At 42.3% G+C, this 25,419-nt stretch overlaps 1 protein-coding gene across 2 annotated transcripts in view; it reads left to right on the top strand.

Annotated features, from left to right (window-relative positions):
• Positions 1-25,419, top strand: part of LOC134349705 (rho guanine nucleotide exchange factor 17-like) — a 473,881-nt gene that overhangs the window by 286,868 nt on the left and 161,594 nt on the right. For both annotated transcript variants that reach the window (XM_063054436.1, XM_063054437.1), the window contains exons 2-3: positions 11,622-11,699; positions 18,423-18,605. In XM_063054436.1, the coding sequence (XP_062910506.1) occupies positions 11,622-11,699; positions 18,423-18,605 (261 nt within the window). The remainder of the gene's footprint in view (positions 1-11,621; positions 11,700-18,422; positions 18,606-25,419) is intronic.

Genomic DNA, 25,419 nt, shown 5'->3' on the forward strand with positions numbered 1-25,419 from the left:
GAGCCCATGGAAAGTTGAGAAAATAGCACCAGTGTGTGGAATGGGCAACTTTTCCCCAGAACCTCAATTAAATGAGGAAGCGAAGGGTAAATTGGGAACCCGAGGAAAAGTCCCTAATGACAGTCCCATTACTGTGGAGGTGGTTTTGTTGGCCATTGTGGCTGGCGAAGAGTGAGGTTATTTAGGGCCTGTGGGATGCCCACCCAAGCAGCCCCTGACTTAAAAGTGAAAATTCCAAGTTAAATGGACTTCTAACCCTGATTGGCACCAGTTTTTAATTGTGGCTCCAAGTCTCCACAAGATTTTATATGCTTCACGTAGAAAACAACAGAGGGCCCAAAATTATCATCTTAGAAGGCAAGATGTAAGCAGGTACAAGAACACCATCTGCCCACAGGAGGCAGCTTTGCTGAATCCCAAGCACGAAGATAGCATGGGTTGCAAGCATTGGCCTACATTGTTGTTGAACAGCCTGGGTTGAAATTAGGTTGAAATTAAGTCCTTACTTTTACAGTAACAATCATCATGGACTGATAGTGTGGAGTGCAGCCAGTCTTGCTAATTTAAATTGCTCTTTCCTTCTCATGGCAATTTATAAACTTAATAGTACAAATAAGTTACCAACTCTGATTCTTTTTCTGCAAAAAAAATCTCTCTCTCTCCGTCTCCCTCTCCTCTCCCTCCCCCTCCCCCCTCTCTCTGTCTCTCCGCCCTCTCTCTCGATAGATATCAGAAGAAATTGTTTTTGTTAAGTATTTCAGCTTTCCTACAGTGTGCATTCAATTTTTTTTCTGATTTTAATTTGGGACAGGAGTGTAGTTTGTTAATCTGGCTCTGCTGAGAGTGATTTTAATTTGGACCTGCCCCAATCCGGTGTGAGTGACCAGATGGCTGGAATGAGGACTATGAGATCAGAAAGCCATAAAGCATCAGAGTGGAATTAGCCCACTGGCCCTCCGAGTCTGCTCTGTCATTCAATTATAGCTGATTTATTTTCCCTCTGAACCCCATTTTTCTTCCTTCTCTCTGTAAGCTTTGACGTCCTTACTAATCGGAATCAGGTTTAATATATAATGCATAAAAAATCAGGTTTGACATCGGTTGTGAACTCTATCATCCTTATTATGTTTCTCTCACTCATTTATTTCTCAGGATCGGCATTGACCTCGAGAATGGTAGGGGCTGGGGGCTTGGGGATGCAGTGAGCCGTTTTTTTGAACCCCCTTTGCAAGGGGAATGGTGAAGATACTCTTGCAGTGCTGTTGTGGAGGGAGTTTCTGGACTTAAGACCCAGCAATAATGAAGGAATGGTGAAGAAGTTGGGGACATGGCCTCAAGATTCAGGGGAGTGGACTTTGGAGGGTGATGAGAAGGAACTGCTTTTCCCAGAGAGTGGTGAATCTGTGGAACTCTCTGCCCAATGAAGCAGTGGAGGCTGCCTCAGTAAATATATTTAAGACAAGGTTGGATAGATTTTTGCATAGAAGGGGAATTAAGGGTTATGGGGAAAAGGCAATGAGGTGGAGATGAGTCCATGGCCAAATCAACCATGATCTTATTGAATAGCGGGGCAGCCTCAACGGGCCGGATGGCCTACTCCTGCTCCTATTTCTTATGTTCTTATGTTCATATATTTCCCAAGCTGGGTTGTGCTGATCATGAAGGGAATGTGCATGTGGTAGTGTGCCTGTGTACCTGCCGCTCTAGTCCTTTGTAGTAGCAGCAATCATGGACAGAGTTGCTATGAGTGTAAAATGGCAGGCGTCGCTGTGCGTTTTGTGGATGGCACACACTGCGGCTACTTTTCACCCGAAGTGGAGGAAAAAATATTCTGGTGATGGATGGGGATCAGGTGGACATACTGCTGGTATCAAGGCTTCTTGAGTGTTGTTGGAGTTGCTCCCATCCAGGCAAATAGAAAGCATTAGACGGGATTCCTGACTTGTATCTTGTTAAAAGTGAGTGAACAACAGTTATCAAGCACCATGGCCACACTGAATATAATGAAGAGAGTGTTCAGTAGGGGATGTGGTTGGTGGTGGTGAGAGGTAGTCTATAGTGAACATAGAACAGGTCCTTTGACTCACTATGTTGTGCTGACCTTTTAACTCACTCCAAGATCAATCTATCCCTTCTCTCCCACATAGCCCTCCATTTTTCTTTCATAAGCTTTTTGGGTAGAGAATTACAAAGATACCCATCCCCTTTGAGAGAGGAAATCTCTCCTCGTTTTAGTTCTAAATGGCCTAGTCTTGATTTTGAGATTGTGTCCCCTAATTTTAGTCTCCGGAAAACACCAGCCTGCAGGAGAAGCATCTTTCCCATATCCACTTTGTTTGAGACTTCTAAGAAGTTTTTTTTTTCCCTTTTGGGTGTTTATGTGTATTTTACCAATCTGATTGGCATGGTAACATTGTGGTTAGTGTAATGCTATTACTGTGGCAGCTGCAAGATTGGGGTTTGATTCTGCTGCTGTTTGTTAGGAGTCATAAGCTTTTACCGTGACAGGGTGGGTCTCCTCTGGACACTCCGATTTCCTCCCACATCCCAAAGACATCTGGTTAGCACCGTATGTGTGGCAGTACTTGAGTCTGCCCAGTGCAGTCCTTGCTGATTTTCGTTACACGTCTCATTGTGCATATGACAAATAAAGTTAATACAGGTCGACCTACTATAATCTGACTACCTGTAATCTGGTTCCTTCGATAATCCGCACTGATTCCAGATTTTCCGCGCAACTGTAATTTCAAATTTTCTGGGCCGCCGTACCAATCTGCTGCGCATTGATTTGGTTGCGCTAGATCTGTTCACGTGATGGCGTGCTCCTGTAAGCACAGACAGGCAATTCCTGCATTTATTAATATCATTTGCGTGAGGCGTGGCCGCCCGGCACCCGCCAGCGGCGGGGGAGCTGGTGCGCACTGGGTCGGTCCAGCTTCTCGCCCGCCTGTCGGCAGTCGCACGCTGTCCTCCAACGTCGCCCGGCCGGTGCTCTGTTCTCTTCTGCCTACGACCTCAGATCAGACGTGGTCACCCGCTGAATTTAAGCATATTACTAAGCGGAGGAAAAGAAACTAAGGAGGATTCCCTCAGTCATTGCGAGTGCAATGTAGTCTTTGGTGTACAGTAATTGCAAATCTGTGTCTTTGCTATCACTTAGCTCACGCTTGAGTGCTGGTAGTGGGTGTGCTTTATTTTTTGCCAGTGGGGAGGGGGGGATTGTTGCTAGCTGCCATTTACGCACGGGAGGAGGGGGGGTATCTTAGGGGTTCTAACATTTAACTGTCATTCATTCTTTGGGGCACTCCTCTGTTTGCGAAGAAAAAGCATTTCAGGATCTATATTGTATACATTTCTCTGACATTAAATGAAACTTTGAATCCTTTGATATTTTAAAGGTATGGTGAGGCAGTTAGCTATTGCTTTAATGTGATCCTTCTGTAATTCGGCATTTTCACTAATCCAACACTCCTCAGGTCCCAATGGTGCCAGATTATAGAAGGTCAACCTGTACTTAAAATGCTCTGAGTTGTGGTGATTGAAGGGATGCAGTAGAGTGCTGTTTGTAAAGAGTTTCTGCGTTCTCCCTGTGACTGCATGGGTTTCCCCCGAGTGCTCCAGTTTCCTCACACAGTCCAAAGGTGTACCGGTTGGTAGGTTAATTGGTCATTGTAGATTGTCCTGTGATTAGGCTAGGGTGAAATCGGGGGTTGCTGGGCAACTCGAAGACCCAGGAGGGCCCACTCTGCGCTGTATCTCAATAAGTAAATCCACAATAAGGCTGCCTGAAGGAATACTGCTTTTTTTTTGCATTTGGTCAGATAGGTCTCAATATTTCTGGAAAGTTTCAGTGTACCTTGGACAAAGTTGTGATAGGCGACAATGCGTTGCATTTTTAAAGTGCCTTGCGGTGTCTGTGGCTTCTTCAACCGTTATTTAACATTAAAATGGACTAGAGCTTGGACTGAAGTCTTGCCTCCTTACTTTTGTAAAATGCCGGGAGTTGCACGCCCCGAACGTATTTCCAACCTCAGGAAGATTAATAAGGTCACAGCCCAGCAAATCAGTTTGATTGGGTTTTAAGGCCTGGTTTATTTGCACTCATTAATCTCAATTGTATTGCTGATGTAGAAGGATTGTTTTGATGATGCACCGTCCCAAGGGCTTTTGTAAATATGAGATATAATTCCGCTACTGACAGAATGCCAATATTCAATGAACTGTACTACAAAATGGTTGATTATCCATCTTCCTTATATAGATGTTTAATTTAGAGTAGCTTTATTTGTCACATGTACATCGAAACTTACAGTGAAATGTGTCATTTTACAGTAACAACCAACACAGTCTGATAATTGTGCTGGGGGCAGCCCGCAGGGGTCGCCCCATTTGTGGCACCAATGTAGCTTGCCCAAAGTTCATATTCTTGGATTGTGGGAGGAAATCAGAGCACCCGGAGGAAAAGCACGCGGTCGTGGGGAGAACGTACAAATTCCTTACAGACAGCGGCGGGATTTGAACCCTCGATAGATGATCACTGGTGCTGTAGAGCCATTGCGCTAACTACTGTGCTAGTATGCTGTGTTAAACATAACTGCGCTGTCCACTTTGTCAGGAAATGTATCCAGCCACGGAAATGCAAGTTAAAGTTGCCTGATATCCCTCTCCTTCCATCTGCTCCATCATTTATTCAGAATGCGGATTTGCACGGTGGTTCAATCCAATCGTAAATCTAGCCACTCAGTTCTGCAAACAATTTTACACTTCCTCACATAAGCTGGAAGCTAACTCATGACAATCGAAGCAGAATGAATTGCTGATGTGGGTCTGAGCCGTCAGTCTGTGAATTATGTTTATCTGTGATTTGTGCCAATACCTCAAGCTCCACAGAATTTACAGCACAGAAACTGGCATGTGGTTCTGGCTAATTAACACTCTGAATAAGCCTCGTTCTGCCCTGCATTATTGTACTCTCTCTCATGTCCTCTTATCCCTTTCTCCCATAGAAATTCACCTAGCTGTGCTCTAAAGCCGTTTAGAGAGAAGTCTTTCTCACTGTGACTGCTACTTTATTTACCAACCAATTCCTCAATGATTTAAATTTAATATTTATGTTCACTGATCCTCATAATCATTCTTCCTGAGCTCTCATTAATACACGCGAGTAAATGCTTGGTGACAATAGAAGTATTTTGGTCTTTTAATTCTTGAATGCACTGCCATGAATTGGGAACTATTGCATTCTTTCAGTCAACATTTCAGGCCCAGACTCTTCAGCAGGACCTGATGTGAAGGGTCTCGGCTTGAAACGTTGGCGGTTTATTCCTCTCTATTGCTGCTGACTGACCCACTGAGTTGCTCCAGCATTTTGTGTGTAAATGTTTGGATTTCCTGCATCTGCAGAATCTCTTGTGTTAATGCATACTTTCACCCTTGGTGCTTTACCTTCTCTGTTATTAGAAATACTAGAAGCTGCGGTTTAACAAGTACTCAACGGCAAACCACAGGCTATTGTATTCTTCAAGCAAGCATCTCATTAATGGGATGTTTCAAAAGATGTCTCACTCATGAATGGGATGATATTACACATCTGCTCCTATATCTTATGGTCTTATGTCCTTATTCCGAGTTTACTATTGATTGTTTTTCTAATTTTTGCTACGACTTTCGTTGGAATCTAAATAAATGTTATAGCTAAGATTTTGCCAGCAGTTCCACGTGAAACCACTGGCAGCTTGTCAGATAAGTTTCAGGGCTTCTCGATGGAAGGCAGAGAATCACAGAGCATGGGAAAAGGCCCTTCAGCCCAGCTTATCTATGCCAGCCAAGACAGCCATCTAAGCAAAGGGATAGTCGATGCTTCGGGTTAAGAGTTGGAATACGTTAGATGGCATCTATGGAGAAAGGAACAGAGGCAACAGCTGAGCTGGATGGCCTTTATTCAGAATGTTAGCTCCTCTCAGACACTTTAACGGCTATTAAATACAGCCACGATCTCTTTACAGGGATGAAAAGGAATTGTAGAGAGGTGAAACATGGACTACATCAGCCCTACCTGATGCTGCCCGCCCAGGACCTCTCTACAAATGCAGTTACAGAGCTCAGCTCATATGCCAATGGGGACTTCTCACTTGGCACCAGCTTCTGAATGAACGATTTTCTAATAAAGTGCAGCAGTTTCCCCGCTAAATCAGAGACTACAAAAGCCTAACATGAGTCAGTTATCAAAAATTAATGTGAACAATATACCTCCAAATTAAAACTACTGTAGTAATTTTTAAAGTTATAACAGACACAGGGGAGCAATGAAGCTGACGCTAGATCCAGTCTGTTGCTTGAACTCCCAATCTGTTCAATGAAGATTTTTTTTTACCGTGTTTAAATACTAATAAGTACACAACAAGCTAATTAATTAGGTGCCGCCTGGCACGTAAATGTCGGCCCAGATCAGAGGCAATGCAATCAGCAATAATCTCTGATCTGGGCCGACATTTACATGCTGGGCGGCACCTAATTAATTAGCTTCTTTATTTTGGCTTTTTTCTTAAAGATGTGTTGGGTGCATTCCGGCTACCGCTGCATTCTCCGCAGTAATGTATCGGTCTGTGGCCCGGGGGTTGGGATGGTGGGACACTGGGGCGTCACCTCATTGTTGTCTGTTTCCATCAGGGCAGGCAGGTCATCTTCTTCACGTTCAGTTCCTGGACGACTTCACTTTCAGTCCGTTTGCTACTGCATTCAGTTTCGATTGTTATCCTTTCCTCTTCCAATTGCATCAGCTCTTCATCTCTCAGTTCTTGGTCATGGGATGCCAAAACCTCTTCTACATCATCTTCGTCAACTTCCACAAGCCAAACTCACTTTGCTCCTACTTAATACACCATGATCAAAACGCTTAATTATGTCTAGTTTTACACTAAGTGTAACACCCTTACGAGCTCTTTTAGGCTTTTCCGATACCCTAGAACTCATCTTGCTAACGGCTGCTCACAGGCACGTGTTTAAGCAATGCCAGCTAGAACGCAGTTCCGGGGGAGGAGCTTGGCTGCTCGGGGCGTGCGCTGCCTTTTATCGCACGCTGCTTTTTTCACACACTGCCTTTTTTCGTAACAGTGAAAACACCTTCTGAAAGCGAAAACAGGGAACTAATGTAGGTCTTTTGTAACAGCGAGGTTTCGTAAAGTGAACGTTCGAAAAGCGGGGGACACCTGTACAGGAGAAATTCAAACACTATCAATGCTACCACAGTACTAAAGAAAACATGTATCATTTTCTAATATTTATCGAAGGAGAAATTCATCCAATGTATGCTGACATATTCTTTTGATTGGCTGTAAATTAACGAGATGCAGACACCTAGTGCTGATAATGTTTCCTCGATTGTATCCTCAAAATCTTCATTTTCATTGTAACATTCAAGATGATTGTTGATACCTCCAAATTCTTCATAGTTCCTAACTTTTAGTGAAATCGCATTAAGGGAACGGTGTCTCAGAAAGGCAGCATCCATTATTAAGGACCTCCAGCACCCAGGGCATGCCCTTTTCTCACTGTTACCATCAGGTAGGAGGTACAGAAGCCGGAAGGCTCACACTCAGCGATTCAGGAACAGCTTCTTCCCCTCTGCCATCCGATTCCTAAATGGACATTGAATCTTTGGACACTGCCTCACTTTTTGTTTTTGCATGTTTTTTAAACTCTATTCAATATACATAATTGATTTACTTGTTTATTTATTTATTTTTATTTGATTTATTTTTTTTTCTCTGCTAGATTATGTATTGCATTGAACTGCTGCAGCTAAGTTAACAAATTACACATCACATGCCGGTGATAATAAACCTAATTCTGATTCTGGTTCATTTTCGCTCAACAGTGAGCAAAACAGTTCTGAATTGTCTTGCTGTTTATTACTCACTAGATATCAGTGACAAAAATCACTGCTCTTCGAACACAAAAACTTTCACTCTAAGTATGGTGTATTGTCTGATGACGAGTAAGTGCATACGAATGACGCTGGTTAGAAAGTGGTTCAGCATCGGTGCCCTGCCTCATTTAAGCGGCATAGTGTCCCTAACAAATGAAGGGAATCCTGGCTATTTACTCAGAGCAGCAGAAAGAAAATGCTCCACATGAGGCCCAACTTGTTTGGATTATATTTTCAGCAGCCACCGATGTTTGTGGTCAGCAAAAGGCCAGCAATGTCATGATCCCATCCACCCTGCTTTTGGGCTGTTGGCCCCACTCCCTTCGGGGAAGAGGCTCGCAACATCCGCACCAAGACCAATAGACACAAAAAGGGTTACTTTCCCCCAAGCCACGAGGCTGATCCACACTTCCAACTATTAACCCACCCCACCAATACCCCCCACCACTTTCTCCACAGCCCCTCAGCTCCCTTTATCTCCCCATACACTGCCACTTCCACTTTGTGGTCTATTGTGTTACTTTCATATTCATATTTATCGTGTTTTTTATGTTCATTGTGATTTTTTATTGGATCCAGAGTAACAATCACTTCTCCTTTTACACTTGTGTATTAAAGAATGACAATAAATCAGAGCAATTAATTTAATTCGTTATCATTTTGTATATTGAGCGCAGAATAACAACTGACTGCAAGTTTGTTGGAAGGTTTTGAGATCCAGTTCCTGTGATTTTCTGTATCAACTTGTTTAATAAATAAATGCACGATCCTGGAACAAATAGGATCCATTTAATCTCTGGCCTGAAGTTTTAATTGAAACAAAAAAAGATGTTTTGTTTCCATTTATTTTTTAAAAGACCACTGAGTTTCGGGGTGATGCTTAAATAATCAGGGATTTAAGATGGCTTTGAGAAGTTTAGTTAGTTACTGCCTGTTACGCCGCTGGCATTTAGAGCAGCAATGAGAAGGTCCGCCATCTCTGTCTGACCCTGGCCATCTTCTCTATTGTGCCACTGGTGTGGTTCAAGGTTCTTATCTCTGCCCTATGATAGTAGACATAGTCATAGTCATAGTCATACTTTATTGATCCTGGGGGAAATTGGTTTTCGGTACAGTGGCACCATAAATAATTAAATCATAATAAAACCATAAATAATTAAATAGTAATATGTTAATTATGCCAGGAAATAAGTCCAGGACCAGCCTATTGGCTCAGGGTGTCTGACCCTCCAAGGGAGGAGTTGTAAAGTTTGATGGCCACAGGCAGGAATGACTTGCTATGACGCTCTGTGTTGCATCTCGGTGGAATGAGTCTCTGGCTGAATGTACTCCTTTGCCCAACCAGTACATTATGTAGTGGATGGGAGACATTGACCAAGATGGCATGCAACTTGGACAGCATCCTCTTTTCAGACACCAGGTTGACTTTGGTCTCCTGTGTTTCCACCTCCTTCCAGGGGTCCAGTGAAGTCTTGATGATGGAGTTGTGTGGTGTTGTAATTGGTAATTGGATTTTATTGTTACTTGTACACTGAGATACAGAATGTTGCCAGACATGCCATTCGTGCAGGTCATTGCAAAGCAGAAGTACATCACGATAGCACAAGGGAATGGCAATTATAGGAGGCAGAAGGTAGTGTTACTGCTTTATTCAGAAAGTGCAGTGCAGTTAGACAATAAGGTGCAAGGGTCATGGATAGGTAGATGGATAGATCAAGAATTCATCTCTATTGTATAGGAGGTCTTTTCAGTAGTTCTATAACAGCGAGATAAAAGTTGGTGATGCATGTTTATAAGCTCTTGTATCTTCTGCCTGATGGAATGGGAGAAAAGAGAGAATGTCCAGGGTCCGGGGGAGAGGGGGGTCTTTGATTTCTTTCCTGATGCACCGGGAAGTGTGGACAGAGGAGGCTGGTTTGTGTGCGTAGAATTCTGTGATCATAGCTGTAAATCTGAATTTAGGTGGGACAACAAATCTCTGGCCTCGTGTAAGCTTTCAGAAGTAAACATTATTAAAATTAGTTTTCGCCTCCTTATTTTCTTGTTGCACTGAAGTTTCAATGATTGTTGGATTGAGATGAGGGAGCAGGCGTTTTCCCACTCACACAGTTGGCAGACTGAGCTTTGGTTTTGAGCCACACAAATAAGGCACACTCATGATTTGATTCCCAATCTGTTTGAGCTGGAAGTTCGAGAAGCGGCCGCGGTCTAAAAACGGCCCTAGTGCCTCAGGGTTGGGTGATCAGGCGGGGCTCCCGTTCCTGAGGTCATCCAGCTGAACAGGCCCGTTTTTGTGACGGTGGAGGATGGTGCACAGCCTTGCAGGGCCACGAAGCCGGCTGACACCCCTGAGAATTAGTCCTGTTAGTGGTCCACTGGGCCGGAAAGAAGAGTATTGACAGTGTCCATGAAACTGCTTTCCAAGAAGGGAACAAGCAAAGTGAAGTCCAGCCAGCATTATTGCTGCTCAGCTGTTTTGTTTTATTACACCTACCAAGATGCTTATTTATTTATTATTTTAATTCGTTATTTATTATTATTGGGGCACCACGGTAGTGTAGCAGTTAGTGCGACGCTATTGCAGCTCAGGGTAACAGAGCTCAGAGCTCAGTTCTGGCAGCATCTGTTAGGAGTTTGTCTATCCTTCCAGTAAGTGCATGGGTTTCCTCCAGGTGCTTTGGTTTCCTCCCAAAGACGGACCAGTTGGTAGGTTAAGGTCATAAGACATAAGAGCAGAATTAGAGCCCTCGGCCCACCGAGTCTGCTGCGCCATTCCATCGTGGCTGATTGTAAATTGGTCATTGTAAGTCGCCTTGCAATGAGGCTAGTTTGAATAGCTGGGTTGCTGGGTGGCTGCTGGGCTGGGAAGGGCCCGTTTCCAGTTGTATCTCTAAATAATAAAACTAATTATTATTACCTTTTTTGTATTTCACCATTTTGTCTTCTTTTGCACATTGATTGCTCGTCACTCTTTGTGTAGTTTTTCATTGATTCTATTGTATTTCTTTGTTCTACTGCAAATGCCTGCAAGAAAATGAATCTCAGTGTAGTATTTCGTGCCATATACATACTTTAATAATAAATTTACTTTCAACTTTGAAGATGCAATGAAAAGCTTGTCTTGTGTACTGTTCATACAAATCATTAGTAAATACATCCGTTAGTCTTGCAAGACCATGGATCTGCACCTTCACTCTCCAGGGCGCAGGCCTGGGCAAGGTTGTATGGAAGACCAGCAGTTGCCCATGCTGCAAGTCTCCCCTCTCCACGACACCGATGTTGTCCGAGGGAAGGGCATTAGGACCCATACAGCTTGGCACCAGTGTCGTCGCAGAGCAATGTGTGATTAAGTGCCTTGCTCAAGGACACAACACGTTCCCTTGGCTGGGGCTCAAACTCACGACCTTTAGGTCGCTAGTCCAATGCCTTAACCACTTGGCCATGTGCCATACAAATCATTATTGAGCTGGAATAAGGTGAAAAAAAAGCAATGCAGAATAAGTGTAAAAACAACTGAAAAAGAACAGTGCAGGAAAACGATAAAATGAAAGATCATTACGAGATAGATTGTGAGGCCAGGAGTCAATCTTATTGCACAAGGCGTTTTTTCAAGAATCTGATAACAGTGGCGTAGAAGCCTGGTTTGCTCTTCACTGATGACATTCCTCATAGTGTTTTCTTTCTCCTCACACAGGATATGAGAAAGCATGTCATGATGACCCTGTTGGATGCTGAACAATCTTACGTGGAGTCTCTCCGAACACTCATACAGGTATCGTGTGTGTATGTACGTCTTTAGCTGGACTGGACTGAGATGGTTGACAGTTTGTGGGAGTGGATCACATCAGCTTCTAACCACTCTTGCAAGTTGCTTCCCCACCACTCTCTCCATAGTCTCTTCTAGCTTACACCGTAGAGAAAGATCACAGAGGAAAGTCTTTGGGAGTGATTGCAGATTCCACGTCGGTTCTGCCACACTCAATATTTAGGACACTGTGTGCAGTGAGGGAGTGGAGGAATGGACCTATGTAGCCCTCACTTACTCTTGCTGCTACTAATGTACAAAAGTACCCAGGGGGAGGGGGATTCGATCGTCCTCACTTTTGACTGCCTAACCACAATACTAACAAAGTCCTCATCAGTACTGCCCACAGAGCCACAGCTGATGCATACAGGAAGCTTCTCAGTGCTGTGACTGTTGGGAAGTTTGGATTCAGGATGCTCCTATCCATATTATTTCAGATCTGCAAGACTCAGGCTGCCAAGGCAGCTGGTTATTGACATTTGAAGAAGAATTTCAGGCTATTGGTTCCCCAAATCCCATGACAAGGAATAAACACTGTAGACTTGTAGAGCACATCTTCCATAGTCGGTAAATCTGCCCAATAGTTTCAGCACTCATCTAACTCCAATGACTTAAATCTAATATATTACTTCCATGAAGAAAAATACTGGCCTGTCAGTTCCCTTAGGACCCATTCACATATGGGTTTGAAAACTTAAGGAAGTATACTGTACATATTGCAATATTTAATGTTACACCAGCATAGTGCATTTGCTATATCCTTCACTACAGTTTAGTGCAGGATATAAACAAGCTTACTTTACTGGTGTGGTATTAAATATCTTGGGCATGCATGCAATTGTAAATGCAATTTAGAAAAATTTCCATAATGTATGTAATCTTGCATATTATGCCATGGGCTACTGCACAAATCCTGCGTAGTTTTCTGCAGGGACGTAGAGTGCCTATAAAAAGTATGCATCCCCACCCTTGGAAGTTTTCGTGTTTTATTGTTTTACAACATTGAATCAAAGTGGATTTAAGTTGGCACTTTTTGGTACTGTTCAACAGAAAAAGACTCTTTCATGTCTAAGTGAAAACAGAGCTCTACAAAGTGATCTAAATTAATTACAAATTTAAAACACAAAATAATTGATTGCATAAGTATTCACCCCCTTTAATATGAGACACCAAATCATCATTGGTACAGCCAGTTGGTTTTAAAAGTCATGTAATTAGTTAAATGGAGATCACTTGTGTGCATTCAAGGTGTTTCAATTGATTGTAGTAAAAATACACCTCTATCTGGAAGGTTAAACTGCTGGTAGTCAGTATCCTGGCAAAAACATACCAAGCAACTCCACAAAAAGGTTATTGAAAAGCACAAGTCAGGAGATGGATACAAGTACATTTCCAAGTCACTTGGAGTACAGATAAGTCAATCATCAAGAATGAAAAGAATATGGCACAGCTGTAAATCTGCCTAGAGCAGGCCGTCCTGAAAAACTGAGTGACCGTGCAAGAAGGGGACTAGTGAGAGAGGTCACCAAGAGACCTATGACAACTCTTGAGAAGTTACAAGCTTCAATAGCACATACAGCAACTGTTGCCCAGATGCTTAACCAGTCGCAGCTTTATGGGAGAGTGGCAAAGAGAAAGCCAATGTTGAAAAAAAAAACTCGCCTGATACCTTGGCAAGAGTTTGCCAGAAAGCATGTGGGAGACTCTGAAGTCAGCTGGAAGAAGGTTCTATGGTCAGATGAAGCCAAAATTGAGCTTTTTGACCGTCAGATGTCACAAAGTTTGACATAAGCCAAACACTACACATCAAAAACACACCATCCCTAATGTGATGCATGGTGGTGGCTACATTGTGCTGTGGGGATGCTGCGTTGCAGTATGCTGTGGAAGGCTTGTGAAGATAGAGGGTAAAATGAATGTAGGAAATTACAGGAAAATCTTGGAGGAAAACCCGATGCTGTCTGCAAGAGAACTATGACTTCGGAGAAGATTAGTTTTCCTGCAAGACAATGACCCCAAGCATAAAGCCAAAGCTACACAAGAATGGCTTAAAAACAACAAAGTTAATGTCCTGGAGCGGCCAAGTCAGAGTCTAGTCCTCAATCCAATTGAGAATTTGTGGCTAGACTTGAAAAGGGCCGTTCATTCACAATCCCCCTGCAATCTGACAGAGCTTGAGCGGTTTAGTAAAGAAGAATGGGGAAAAATTGCAGTGTCCAGATGGGCAAAGCTGATAGAGACCTATCCACACAGACTCGAGGCTTTAATTGCTGCCAAAGGTGCATCTACTAAATACTGACTTGAAAGGAATACTTATGCAATCAATTAATTTGTTAAATAATTGTAAAAAAAATTTAGAACAATTTGTAGAAATTTGTTTTCACTTTGACACAGAAAAGTTTTCTCTATTGATCAGTATCAAAGAAACCAAATTAAATGGGTCTCGGCCTGAAACGTCGACTGCACCTCTTCCTATAGATGCTGCTTGGCCTGTTGCATTCACCAGCAACTTTGATGTATGTTGCCCAAATTAAATCCGCTGTGATTCAATGTTGTAAAGCAATAAAATGTGAAAACCTCCAAGGTGGGTGAATACTTTTTTATAGGCACTGTAAACTAAATAATGCATAGCACAGCCTCTACATGATTGGATCACCAATCCTTCTGTTTCATCATACATACTTAGATGAGAATGTCTAAAATTGACTCCAGTGCCCTCATTCCCTCCATTTTCCTGTTTATTCTTCCATGTGCTCTTGCTCATCCACGTTGCCTCCTGCCCAAGTGGTGTCCATGTTTACGATTTCTCAATGCAGTTTTCAAATGCTCTCTTGGCCTCGCCTCCTCCTTTGTGTGGGGTCTCCACCAGTATTGCAGCTCACCACATTGTCCGCACTGACCTCAGTCATCCCAGCTCAGGTGGCTGTTGCCATCGGTTACCTTTGCTGCTCCCTCCTGAACCCCTCTTTTCTCATTTAAGATGGTCATTATTATCGACCTTTCGTAGCAAGCTTTTCGCCATCAATCCTGGTATCGCCTGAGTGTCAAATATTGTTTGATACTGCTACTGTGAGGTCCCTGGGGAATTTAACTCCATTAAACACAATATAAATGAAATGTAATGGAACTCCCTAGGAGGTAATAGCTCTCACTGAGCTCATAATAAGAGCACTGGATTGTCCAAATGTCTTGTTATACCACTGTGTAACCTGTTGCATCTAATGTATGCTAAATTGTACTATACATGGAATTTATTCTTTTTAGACATCAGAACATGTGAAAATTAATAAAACTATTTCACTTTATAAATTCCTGATTATATTCCAAAGTGAATATTACTAACTGATTCTGGTTATTCAGGTTGAACTCTGTAACACCAAGCTTTTATTTTTGCCTTAATTTCATACTTTTGCTCTTAGCTGCCCCATCCAAATGCCAGGGACTGCTCTTGGCCATCGCAGAAAATATCCTCTCTTTTCTGATTTGTCGTAAATTCATATTGATTACAGATAACATTTCCACGGCAGCAAAGATTTATACACCATTTTCTGAGAATTAATCAGTAAGAAAACAGTTTAGAATTTGTCAGCAAAAACATGACTAAGACGACAAGAACACAAGAAGCTAGAGCAGCAGTAGGTCATTAAGTCCCTCAAGCCTATCCCATGATTCAATATGATCTTAGCTGAACCACCAGTGCCTCCATTCTTCCATAGAGCCATTATTGTGCAATGAATCAGAATTGATTAGAGACCTTAAGGTAAAAGAACCTTGAGATAAAAGAAATATGATCAAATTCACCCTAAAATTTGAGAAGGAGAAGCTAAAGACAGATGTATCAGCATTACAGTGGAGTAAAGGGAATTACAGAGGCATGAGAGGGAAGTTGGCTAGAATTGATTGGAAAAGAACACTGGCAGGGATGACAGCAGAGCAGCAATGGTTGGAATTTCTGGAAACAATTTCGAAGGCACAGGATATACACATCCCAAAGAGGAAGAAGTATTCTAAAGGAAAGGTGACACAACCATGGCTAACAAGAGATGTCAAAGCCAACATAAAAGCCAAAGAGAGGGCATATAATAGAGCAAAAATTAGTGGGAAGTTAGAAGATTGGGAAGCTTTCAAATGCCAACAGAAGACAACTAAAAATGTCATTAAGAAGGTAAAGATGGAATATGAAGTGTAAAAGAGAGGCGTGAGTGGATATCAGACCACTGGAAAACGATGCTGGAGAGGTAGTAATGGAGGAACAGAGCAATGGCAAATTGAACTAACTAAGTATTTTGCGTCAGCTTCATTGTGGAAGGCACTAGCTGTATTGTGGATGTTCCAGGTGTCATGGGGTATGAAGTGTGTGAAGTTACCATAATTAGAAAGAAAGAAGGTTCCTGAGAAATTGAATGGTCTGAAGGTAGATAAGTCACCTGTACCAGATGGTCTACACCGCAGGATTCTGAAAGAGGAGGCTGAAGATATCATGAAAGCATTAGTAAAGATCTTTCAAGAATCAGTAGATTATGGAATGGTTCCGGAAGACTGGAAAATTGCAAATGTCACTCCAAGAAAAGAGAGAGGCAGAAGAAAGGAAATTGTAGGCCAGCTAGTCTGACCTCGGTGGTTGAGAAGCTGTTGGAGTTGATTATTAAGGATGAGGTCTCAGGGTACTTGGAGGCACATGATAAAATAGACTGTAGTCAGCGTGGTTTCCTCAAGGGACAATCTTGCCTGACAAATCTGTTGGAATTCTTTGAAGAAGTAACAAGCAGGAGAGACAAAAAGAGAATCCGTTGTTGTGTACTTGGATTTTCAGAAGGCCTTTAACAAGGTGCCACACGTGAAGCTGATTAACAGGCTACAAGCCCATGGTATTACAGGAAAGATTTTAGCATAGAGAAAGCAGTAGCTGATTGGCAGAAGGCAAAGAGTGGGAATAAAGGGAGCTTTTTCCAGCTGGCTTCTGGTGACTAGTGGTGTTCCATAGGGGTCTGTGTTGGGACCAGTTCTTTTTACGCTATATGTCAGTGATTTGGATGGTGGGATTGATGGCTTAATTGAAAAGTTTACGGACAATATGAAGGTAGGTGAAGGGGCAGGTAGTTTTGAGGAAGTAGAGAGGCTATAGAAGGACTTTGATTAGGAGCATGGGCAAAGAAATGCAGATGGAATACAGTGTCGGGAAGTGTATGGTCATGCACTTTGGTAGAAGAAATGAAAGGATTGACTATTTTCTACATGGAGTAAACATACAAAAAAACTGGGGTGCAGAATTCCCTAAAGGTTAATTTGCAGGTGGGGTCTGTGGTGAGGAAGGCAAATGCAATGTTAGCATTCATTTCAAGAGGATTAGAATATAAAAGCAAGGATGTAATGTTGAGACTTTATAAAGCACTGGTTAGTCCTCACTTGGAGTATTGGGCCCCATATCTTAGAAAGGATGTGCTGAAACTGGAGAGGATTCAAAGGCGATTTATGAAAATGGCTTGTCATATGAAGAGTGTTAGGTGGCTCGGAACCTGTATTTGCTAGAATTCAGAAGAATGAGGGGTGAACTCATTGAGATCTATTGAATGGCGAAAGGCCTATAGATAATGGATGTGAGAGCCTAAGACCAGAGAACACCAACTTACAAAAGAGGGGCATCCTTCTAGAATGGAGATGAGGAGGAATTTCTTCAGCCAGAGAGTGGTGAATCTGTGGAATTCTTTGCCACAGGCAGCTGTGGAAGCCAAGTCTTCATGTGTATTTAGGGCAGAGGTTGATAGATTCTTGATTGGTCGTGGCATGAAGGGATACAAGGAGGGGACAGGTGATTGGGGCTGAGAGGAGAACTGGATCAGCCATGATGGAATGGCGGAGCAGACTCGATGGGCTGAATGAACTAATTCTGCTCCCATATTTTATGGTCTTATAGACATGAATAGTTTATTTAAAGATTAGCTTTATTTGTCACGTGTACATTGAAACATTCAGTAAAATGTGTTGTTTTATTTTGTGTCAAATCAGCAAGAATCGTGCTGGGCAGCCCACAAGAGTTGCTACACTGCCAGAGCCAATATAGCAACCTTTTTTATGCCGTGGACCTTTCCCATTTACTGGAGGGCCCATGGACCCGGGTTGGGAACCCCTGCTAACCTGTACATCTCTGGAATGTGGGAGGAAACCAGAGCACCAGGTGGAAACACAAGGAGAAACTTACAAACTCCTTACAGGCAGCGGCGGGAATTGAGCACCAATCGGTGACCACTGGTGTTGTTATGTTATTAGGCTAACCCAGCTCCTACTCCAGTGACCAAGCCTTTGGGACAGAGAATATTAAGGATTCATCACTGTAAGCTGCATCTCTAAACTGCTGCAGGTTGGCTGGCCACAGGATGAACAAAAAAGGGATGCAGGTATTGGCCCAGGGTAAACCTCTTTCAATTTTTCTGACAGTTTCCGTCTGCTTGGGAGAAAATGTTTATTGTGAAAACCCTTGAGGGTATCTGAGGATCAGAATTTGGAATGTGATGTAAAATCAGACCCACTCAAGCACTTGGCATGGGCTGAGCGAGTTCTGCAGTGACTTTATCGAATCCACAAATGAAAGAATCGGTATCTGATTCCAGATCAGTGCATAAATAATAAGGGATGTTTTGATCATGTTTTCTGTTACTGATTAATGATTGGTTTTAACACTTATTTTGGCAGGGATACATGAGACCTTTGAAGCAGCCAGAGAATTCGTCTATCTGTGACCTGGCCCTCGTGGATGATATGTTCTTCCAAATTCCGGAAATCTTGGAGCATCACGAGAAATTCCTGGAACAGGCTCACCAGTGCGTCCAGAACTGGCATGAGAAGCAGAAAGTGGGCGACCTAATGATTGAAACGGTGAGTACTGTGCAAGAGTGCGCGGCTTCCAAGTTAAGGGTGCATACTGGGAGCCAGAGCGGATTTGGAGGGAGCTGAGTTCTGGCTGGCTTTACAGTGTTCACGCAGCTGTTTCTCCTTTACAAAGCAAACCTGGAGCAGCCTCCATCTGATTTCAGGGCACCTTTGGAGAGCTGTGCCTGTTACATGTGTAGATAATTTGATCAACACCCAGTGACACCGTTGAGAATACTTCTGTAATGAGATTTAGAAACATAGAAAACATAGAAACATAGAAAACCTACAGCACAATACAGGCCCTTTGGCCCACAAGGTTGTGCCGAACATGTCCCTACCTTAGAAATTACTAGGCTTACCCATAGCCCTCTATTTTTCTAAGCTCCATGTACCTATCCAAAAGTCTCTTAAATTAAATTTACAGGAGATTTTTCCTGCTTGGCATTGCTGCCTGCCACACCTCCAGCAGCTGCCCTTTTCTGCCTTGTCAGCCAACTCTCTGGTGGCCCTCCTGAGCCTCGCTCCAGTCACAGACCAACCTTATTGTCTTTGTGCTGATGAAGCCCCGGCATCCTACCTCCACAGGGTAGACGATAGTCCTCTAGCCAGCTTCCTTACACTCAGCTGCCAGGTCTGAGTACTTCAGCCCCTTTCACTCCTGGGCAGCCTCCACACAAAAAGTCAAGTTGTATCAGCTGAAGTACTCAATTAGCATGGAATATATTAGTATTATTGCTGTTGTCAGTCATACTGAGCATGTTTCAAAGACATTCTTGCCATAGAGGGAGTACAAAGAAGGTTCACCAGATTGATTCCTGGGATGGCAGGACTTTCATATGTTGAAAGACTGGATCGACTAGGCTTATACTCGCTGGAATTTAGAAGATTGAAGGGGGGATCTATAGAAACGTATAAAATTCTGAAGGGATTGAACAGGCTAGATGCAGGAAGATTGCTCCCGATGTTGGGGAAGTCCAGAACGAGGGGTCACAGTTTGAGGATAAAGGGGAAGCCTTTTAGGACTGAGATTAGGAAAAACTTCTTCACACAGAGAGTGGTGAATCTGTGGAATTCTCTGCCACAGGAAACAGTTGAGGCCAGTTCATTGGCTATATTTAAGAGGGAGTTAGACATGGCCCTTGTGGCTAAAGGGATCAGGGGGTATGGAGAGAAGGCAGGTACAGGGTTCTGAGTTGGATGATCAGCCATGATCATACTGAATGGCAGTGCAGGCTCGAGGGCTGATTGGCCTACTCCTGCACCTATTTTCTATGTTTCTATGTTTCTAAACAGAATTTGATAGAAAGAGTCAAATAAGCACCTGCTAATTTGTCCTGCACTACTTGCTTTGAAAATAATCATACTGCCCTGAGATAATATCAGTATAGCTTTTAGCCCAACAAATTGTAACATTGCCCGAAGGGGTAGCACATGGTGAACATAATAATTCAAAGTTCAAAGTAAACGTATTATCAAAGTATGTTTGTGTCACCGTATGCATTCAGAGTAGATACAAAGAAATGCAATAGAATCAGTGAAAAACTGCACACCAAGATGGACAAACAGCCAATGTGCAAAAGAAGACAAACTGTGCAAATACAAAGAAAATAACAAATACCAAATAAAGAAATACAGACACATATATTATTGAGAACGTGAGTTGTAGAGTCCTTGAAAGTGAATCCATAGTTGTGGAATGGGTTCAGTGTTGAGGTGAATGAGGTTACTGGAATGAAGTCTAGCAACAGGATTTCAATCCTGACTCTTGGTGCTGTATGTGATGAGTTTGCACGTGCTGTCTAGTTATTGTGTAGGTTTCCTCTGGGTGCTCAGCTTTCCTCCCATATGGCAAAAATTATTTATTTATTGACATACGGCATAGATTAGGCTCTTCTGGGCCTTCAAGCCATGCCGCCCAGCAATCTCCTGATTTAACCCTAGCCTAATCACAGGACAATTTACAATGACCAACTAACCTACCAACCAGTACGCTTTTGGACTGTGGGAGGAAACCAGAGCACTCAGAAGAAACCTAGCCGGTCATGGGGAGAACGTACAACCTTCTTTACGGACATTGGCGGGAATTTTGAACCTGGGTCGGCTGTACTGTAAAGCATTGTGCTAACCACTACGCTACCATGCCACAGATGACTATAAATTGTGTCTAGTATGCAGGTTAACTTCAAGTGCAAGTTAACAGTAATGTGGAGAGAATTAAAAAGGATTAGTGTGGAGGCACAAGAGACTGTAGATGCTGGAATCTAGAACAACAAACAACTGCAAGCAACAATCCCTGTGGGCTGAACAGCATCTGCTGGAGGGAAAGAATTATCGACATTTCGGGTCAAAACCCTGCATCAGCATTAGTGTGGAATTAGTGTAACTGAGGCTCTCGCTATCTGGTGCAGACTCAATAGGGACCCAGGTGGGATTACAGGAAGATTCTATGACAGAAACAGTATGATTTCAAATCTTCTTACAGTTTTGTTTTTTAAATGTGTAGCTATTTTAAAGAGAATTATTTTTATTATTATTCCTGCATACCTTTTGGAATCAGGAATCACTATCATACAATTGAACGGAAGTCCTAAGTCATTTTACAACTTACAAGATAATTGTCGTAATAAAGATGGAAGTAGGGATGTTTAAAATTCCAACTTATCTTCAGGATCTGCATGGCTGAATAAACCATTCTTGCTTTGTTCAAGGTTATAACATCATTGAAAGTCAATTCTGTTAACAGTCCTTGTGAAATACTCTAGGAAATTTCTTTATTTTTAAAAAATTACTTGCTATTATAGATTAAGCTCTACATACTATATCATATTATAATTAAGCTATTATAATATGTTAGAGTATGTAGTTCCCACATGTTGGCTTTGAAATTATCTTAGTAAATGGCCTTAGTAAATGCAGATGTTAGAAATCTGAAATAAAAACAGAAAGTGTTGGAAACCATCAGCAGGCCATGCAAAGTTCAAAGTAATTGTATTACCAAAGTACATATAAGTCGCCAAATACAATGCTGAGATTCGTTTTCAAAAACCGTAGTAGAATCAATGAAAGACCACACTCAACAGGGCAGGCAAACAACCCATGTGCAAAAAACAACGAACTGTGCAAATACAAAGAAAAAAAGAAATAATAATAATAATAATAAATGAGCAATAAATATCGAGAACATGAGATGAAGGATCCTTGAAATTGAGCCCATAGGTTGTGAGAGCACTTCAGTGATGGGGTAAATAAAGTTAAGTGACGTTATCTCCTCTGGTTCAAGAGCCTGAAGGTTGAGAGTTAATAACTACTCCTGAAGCTGGTGGTGATGAGCTCCTGTGGAGAGAGAAATGGACTCAATGTTTCGGGCAATGATTCTTTATCAGACCCTCTGATGGGTAAGAACTGAAGCATTAACCCTGTTACTCTCTCCCTGGCCTGCTGAGCACTTTCTGTATTGAGCAGCTGGCCTTGTTTGGAGGAAGGAATACCTCTAAAGCATCTTTTAAAATTCCCAATGTATATATTTAAAAAATTTTCATTTTATGTGGGTTTTCTTTCCTCCTTCAATAAATTTTAAATGACACATAGTTCCAAATTATTCCATTATTCTATTGCAAAATGTAGTCTGTTTAGATAGATTGAGGAGGCAATTACATGGAATCATCGGCACCTACAGGTTTCCTTCCACATCTCACACACTTTCTTAGCTTGGGATGCGTTGCTGAGTCTAAATAATGGAACAGGATAAATGCTGTTTCTTGGTCTATCAGCAGCTCTGGCTCAATGTTCTTATTTTTATTTTCTGTTCTTGCTCTGCTAGCTATTGTATGATCACTTCTGTAAAGAGCTTTTGTACTCTGTACTTTGTTAAAGTACCATATTGTACTAGATATTGTATGGTAATACAATCCATTTTTAAAGAGAAAATCAAAACATCTGCAGATTCTGGCAATCCAAAACAGAAAATGCTGGAAGCACTCAGCAGCTCATACAACATCTGTGGAAAGAGATAACATTTCAGGTCAGAACTAATAAAGAAAGAATTTTAACTTTTTTTCCTCTCTCAGTCTTGATAAAGGTTCTTAGGTCTGAAATACTACCTCCGATTCTCTTCCCACACATGCTGCCCGACCTGCTGAGTGTCTCCAGCATTTTTAGTGTTTATTTTGGTGCTAAATATCTCTTAGCCGTTCTTCTCTCTTTTTAATTTTTTGGTGTAGATGTAACTGGTAAACAAATACGTGAAAGGAACCATGATAGAGGTGTACATGATGATAAGAGGCACAGATTGAGTAGAGAGCCAGAGACCTGTCCCCAGGGAGAAATAGCTCATAGCAGAGAGCATAATTTTAAGGTGACTGGAGGAAAGAATAGGGGGGATGCCAGAAGTAAGTCTTTAACACAGAGAGCGGTGGGTGCATGGAACGTGCTGCCAAGGGTGGCAGCAGATGTAGATACAAAAGTCTCTTAGGCACACGGATGATAGAAAAATGGAGGACTATGTAGGAGGGAAGGTTAGATTTATCTTAGAGTAGGTTAAAAGTTCAGCATCCCTTGGACCAAAGGGCTGTATTGTAGAGCATGGAATATTCTGTAATGTTTTGTATTTCAGAACTGCAAAGGTTGATACAGAGCTGAATGGTTTCCACCTCTGAATGGAGTGTGTATCGTCAGCATAAAGTTCTTCCTAACGATATGTCTTTTATGGATTCTTTAAAAATGGCATCAAGTTGGAGAAATAATGAATTATTATTCTTAAAAAACAATGACTTTTCAACAGAATCTAATCAGTATTTCTGACGATGTTTGCAAGTGCCTTGGTAATAACAAGTTTTCTGTTATGTGGAACAAACAGTGCGGCCTAACCAGCTAAGCTGATTGAGTTCCTGCCTTTAAGGGAAACTGAGGCGGAAACTCACACACAACACGGGAACACATCTCAGGTCCAAGAAAGTGACCTAGCCCTTTTTTTACAAAATGTTAACGAATCTACAAGATACCTCCAGGTGTTGCTTTTTTTTAAAAAAGAAAATTAAAACCAATGCAAAATAATTGGGTAGGAGATGTGTATATGAGGCTCAGCTCAGTTTTGGACATCTGCGTTTTCTTTTCCTGATGGAATACTTTGTTTCATTTAACACTGTTAAGGAATACAACAATCTTGATGGCAATTACTGGTGTATTTTGGCATAAGTCTGAATATAAACTTTGATAAATGTGACGCAAGAGACCATTCGAGGAAGAAATAAATATGATGAACTAAGAACAATGCTAGGGAAATCCTGGCAGATATAATAAAAGGGTTTCTTGAGGTCAGTTATGCAGGGGGCTGTGGGTTTGATACTTCGATATTAAACATGCGTGAACAAAGCTAATACAGTTACGCTGAGTCTGACTCAATAATCTAGTCTGTTTGCCTCAAATTCACGAAATTCTCCCCAGGTCCTTGCTATATTTTGCTGACACTATTATCGTACTGTAATACTAGAGTCACTGTAGTTGGTCTGCCCTTAAGAACTATAATGTATGGCTTTTAATACATAGTAGTATCAGGCACCTCAGTTGGTTGAGAGTTGACTACCTTTACTACTGCCCCATTGCCCACTTCTCTGAAGTGTTTTCTCCAAGCATGGGAGAGACACAAACATTTTGGGCTCTTAAATTACTCAACTTCCATAATAATTGCTCGGGAAACCTCTTTGTTTTTTGAAAAGCATTTGCTGGACTGGTGTAACCATACCAAAAAAAAATGCACCACTTAAACAGGATGCCATCTTGTATGATCTTTAATTCTGATTTCAAGGAGAAAGAAATGGTTTGTTGAAGATCATTATCTACTGTGGAATAGCCTGCATTTGGCCCTTGTGTGAGGTAGCAGACTTTATTGGTTCATTACATTTTGCAGACCTCGGTGATATGTCAGTGCCAGGTTCATTGTTTCCTGGGCTTATTTATCTGGTTGAGGCTGGAATTTATGTGCATTTTAAAATATTACAGCTGGCTGGCAGTTGAAAGGAAGTGCTGATTTAGAGAGGCCCTGGGTGACATCCAGAAGCCATAGTGCTTGGGTCTTTGTGACATCATTCACGGCTCATGAGTAAGAAGTTGTGCATTTACTCACTGATGGCCATTCACAATTAGGAATTGTGATCGACTGGGAGACCGCTTTGCTGAACATCTACGCTCTGTCCGCCAGAGAAAGCAGGATCTCCCAGTGGCCACACATTTTAATTCCACATCCCATTCCCATTCTGACATGTCTATCCACGGCCTCCTCTACTGTAAAGATGAAGCCACACTCAGGTTGGAGGAACAACACCTTATATTCCGTCTGGGTAGCCTCCAACCTGATGGCATGAACATCGACTTCTCTAACTTCCGCTAAGGCCCCACCTCCCCCTCGTACCCCATCTGTTACTTATTTTTATGCACACATTCTTTCTCTCACTCTCCTTTTTCTCCCTCTGTCCCTCTGAATATACCTCTTGCCCATCCTCTGGGTCCCCCCTCCCCCCTTGTCTTTCTTCCCGGACCTCCTGTCCCATGGTCCTCTCATATCCCTTTTGCCTATCACCTGTCCAGCTCTTGGCTCTATCCCTCCCCTCCTGTCTTCTCCTATCATTTTGGATCTCCCCCTCCCCCTCCAACTTTCAAATCCCTTACTCACTCTTCCTTCAGTTAGTCCTGACGAAGGGTCTCGGCCTGAAACGTCGACTGCACCTCTTCCTAGAGATGCTGCCTGGCCTGTTGCGTTCACCAGCAACTTTGATGTGTGTTGCTTGAATTTCCAGCATCTGCAGAATTCCTGTTGTTTGCC

Source organism: Mobula hypostoma, chromosome 7 (genome assembly GCF_963921235.1).
Source record: "Mobula hypostoma chromosome 7, sMobHyp1.1, whole genome shotgun sequence".
Taxonomy (NCBI): domain Eukaryota; kingdom Metazoa; phylum Chordata; class Chondrichthyes; order Myliobatiformes; family Myliobatidae; genus Mobula; species Mobula hypostoma.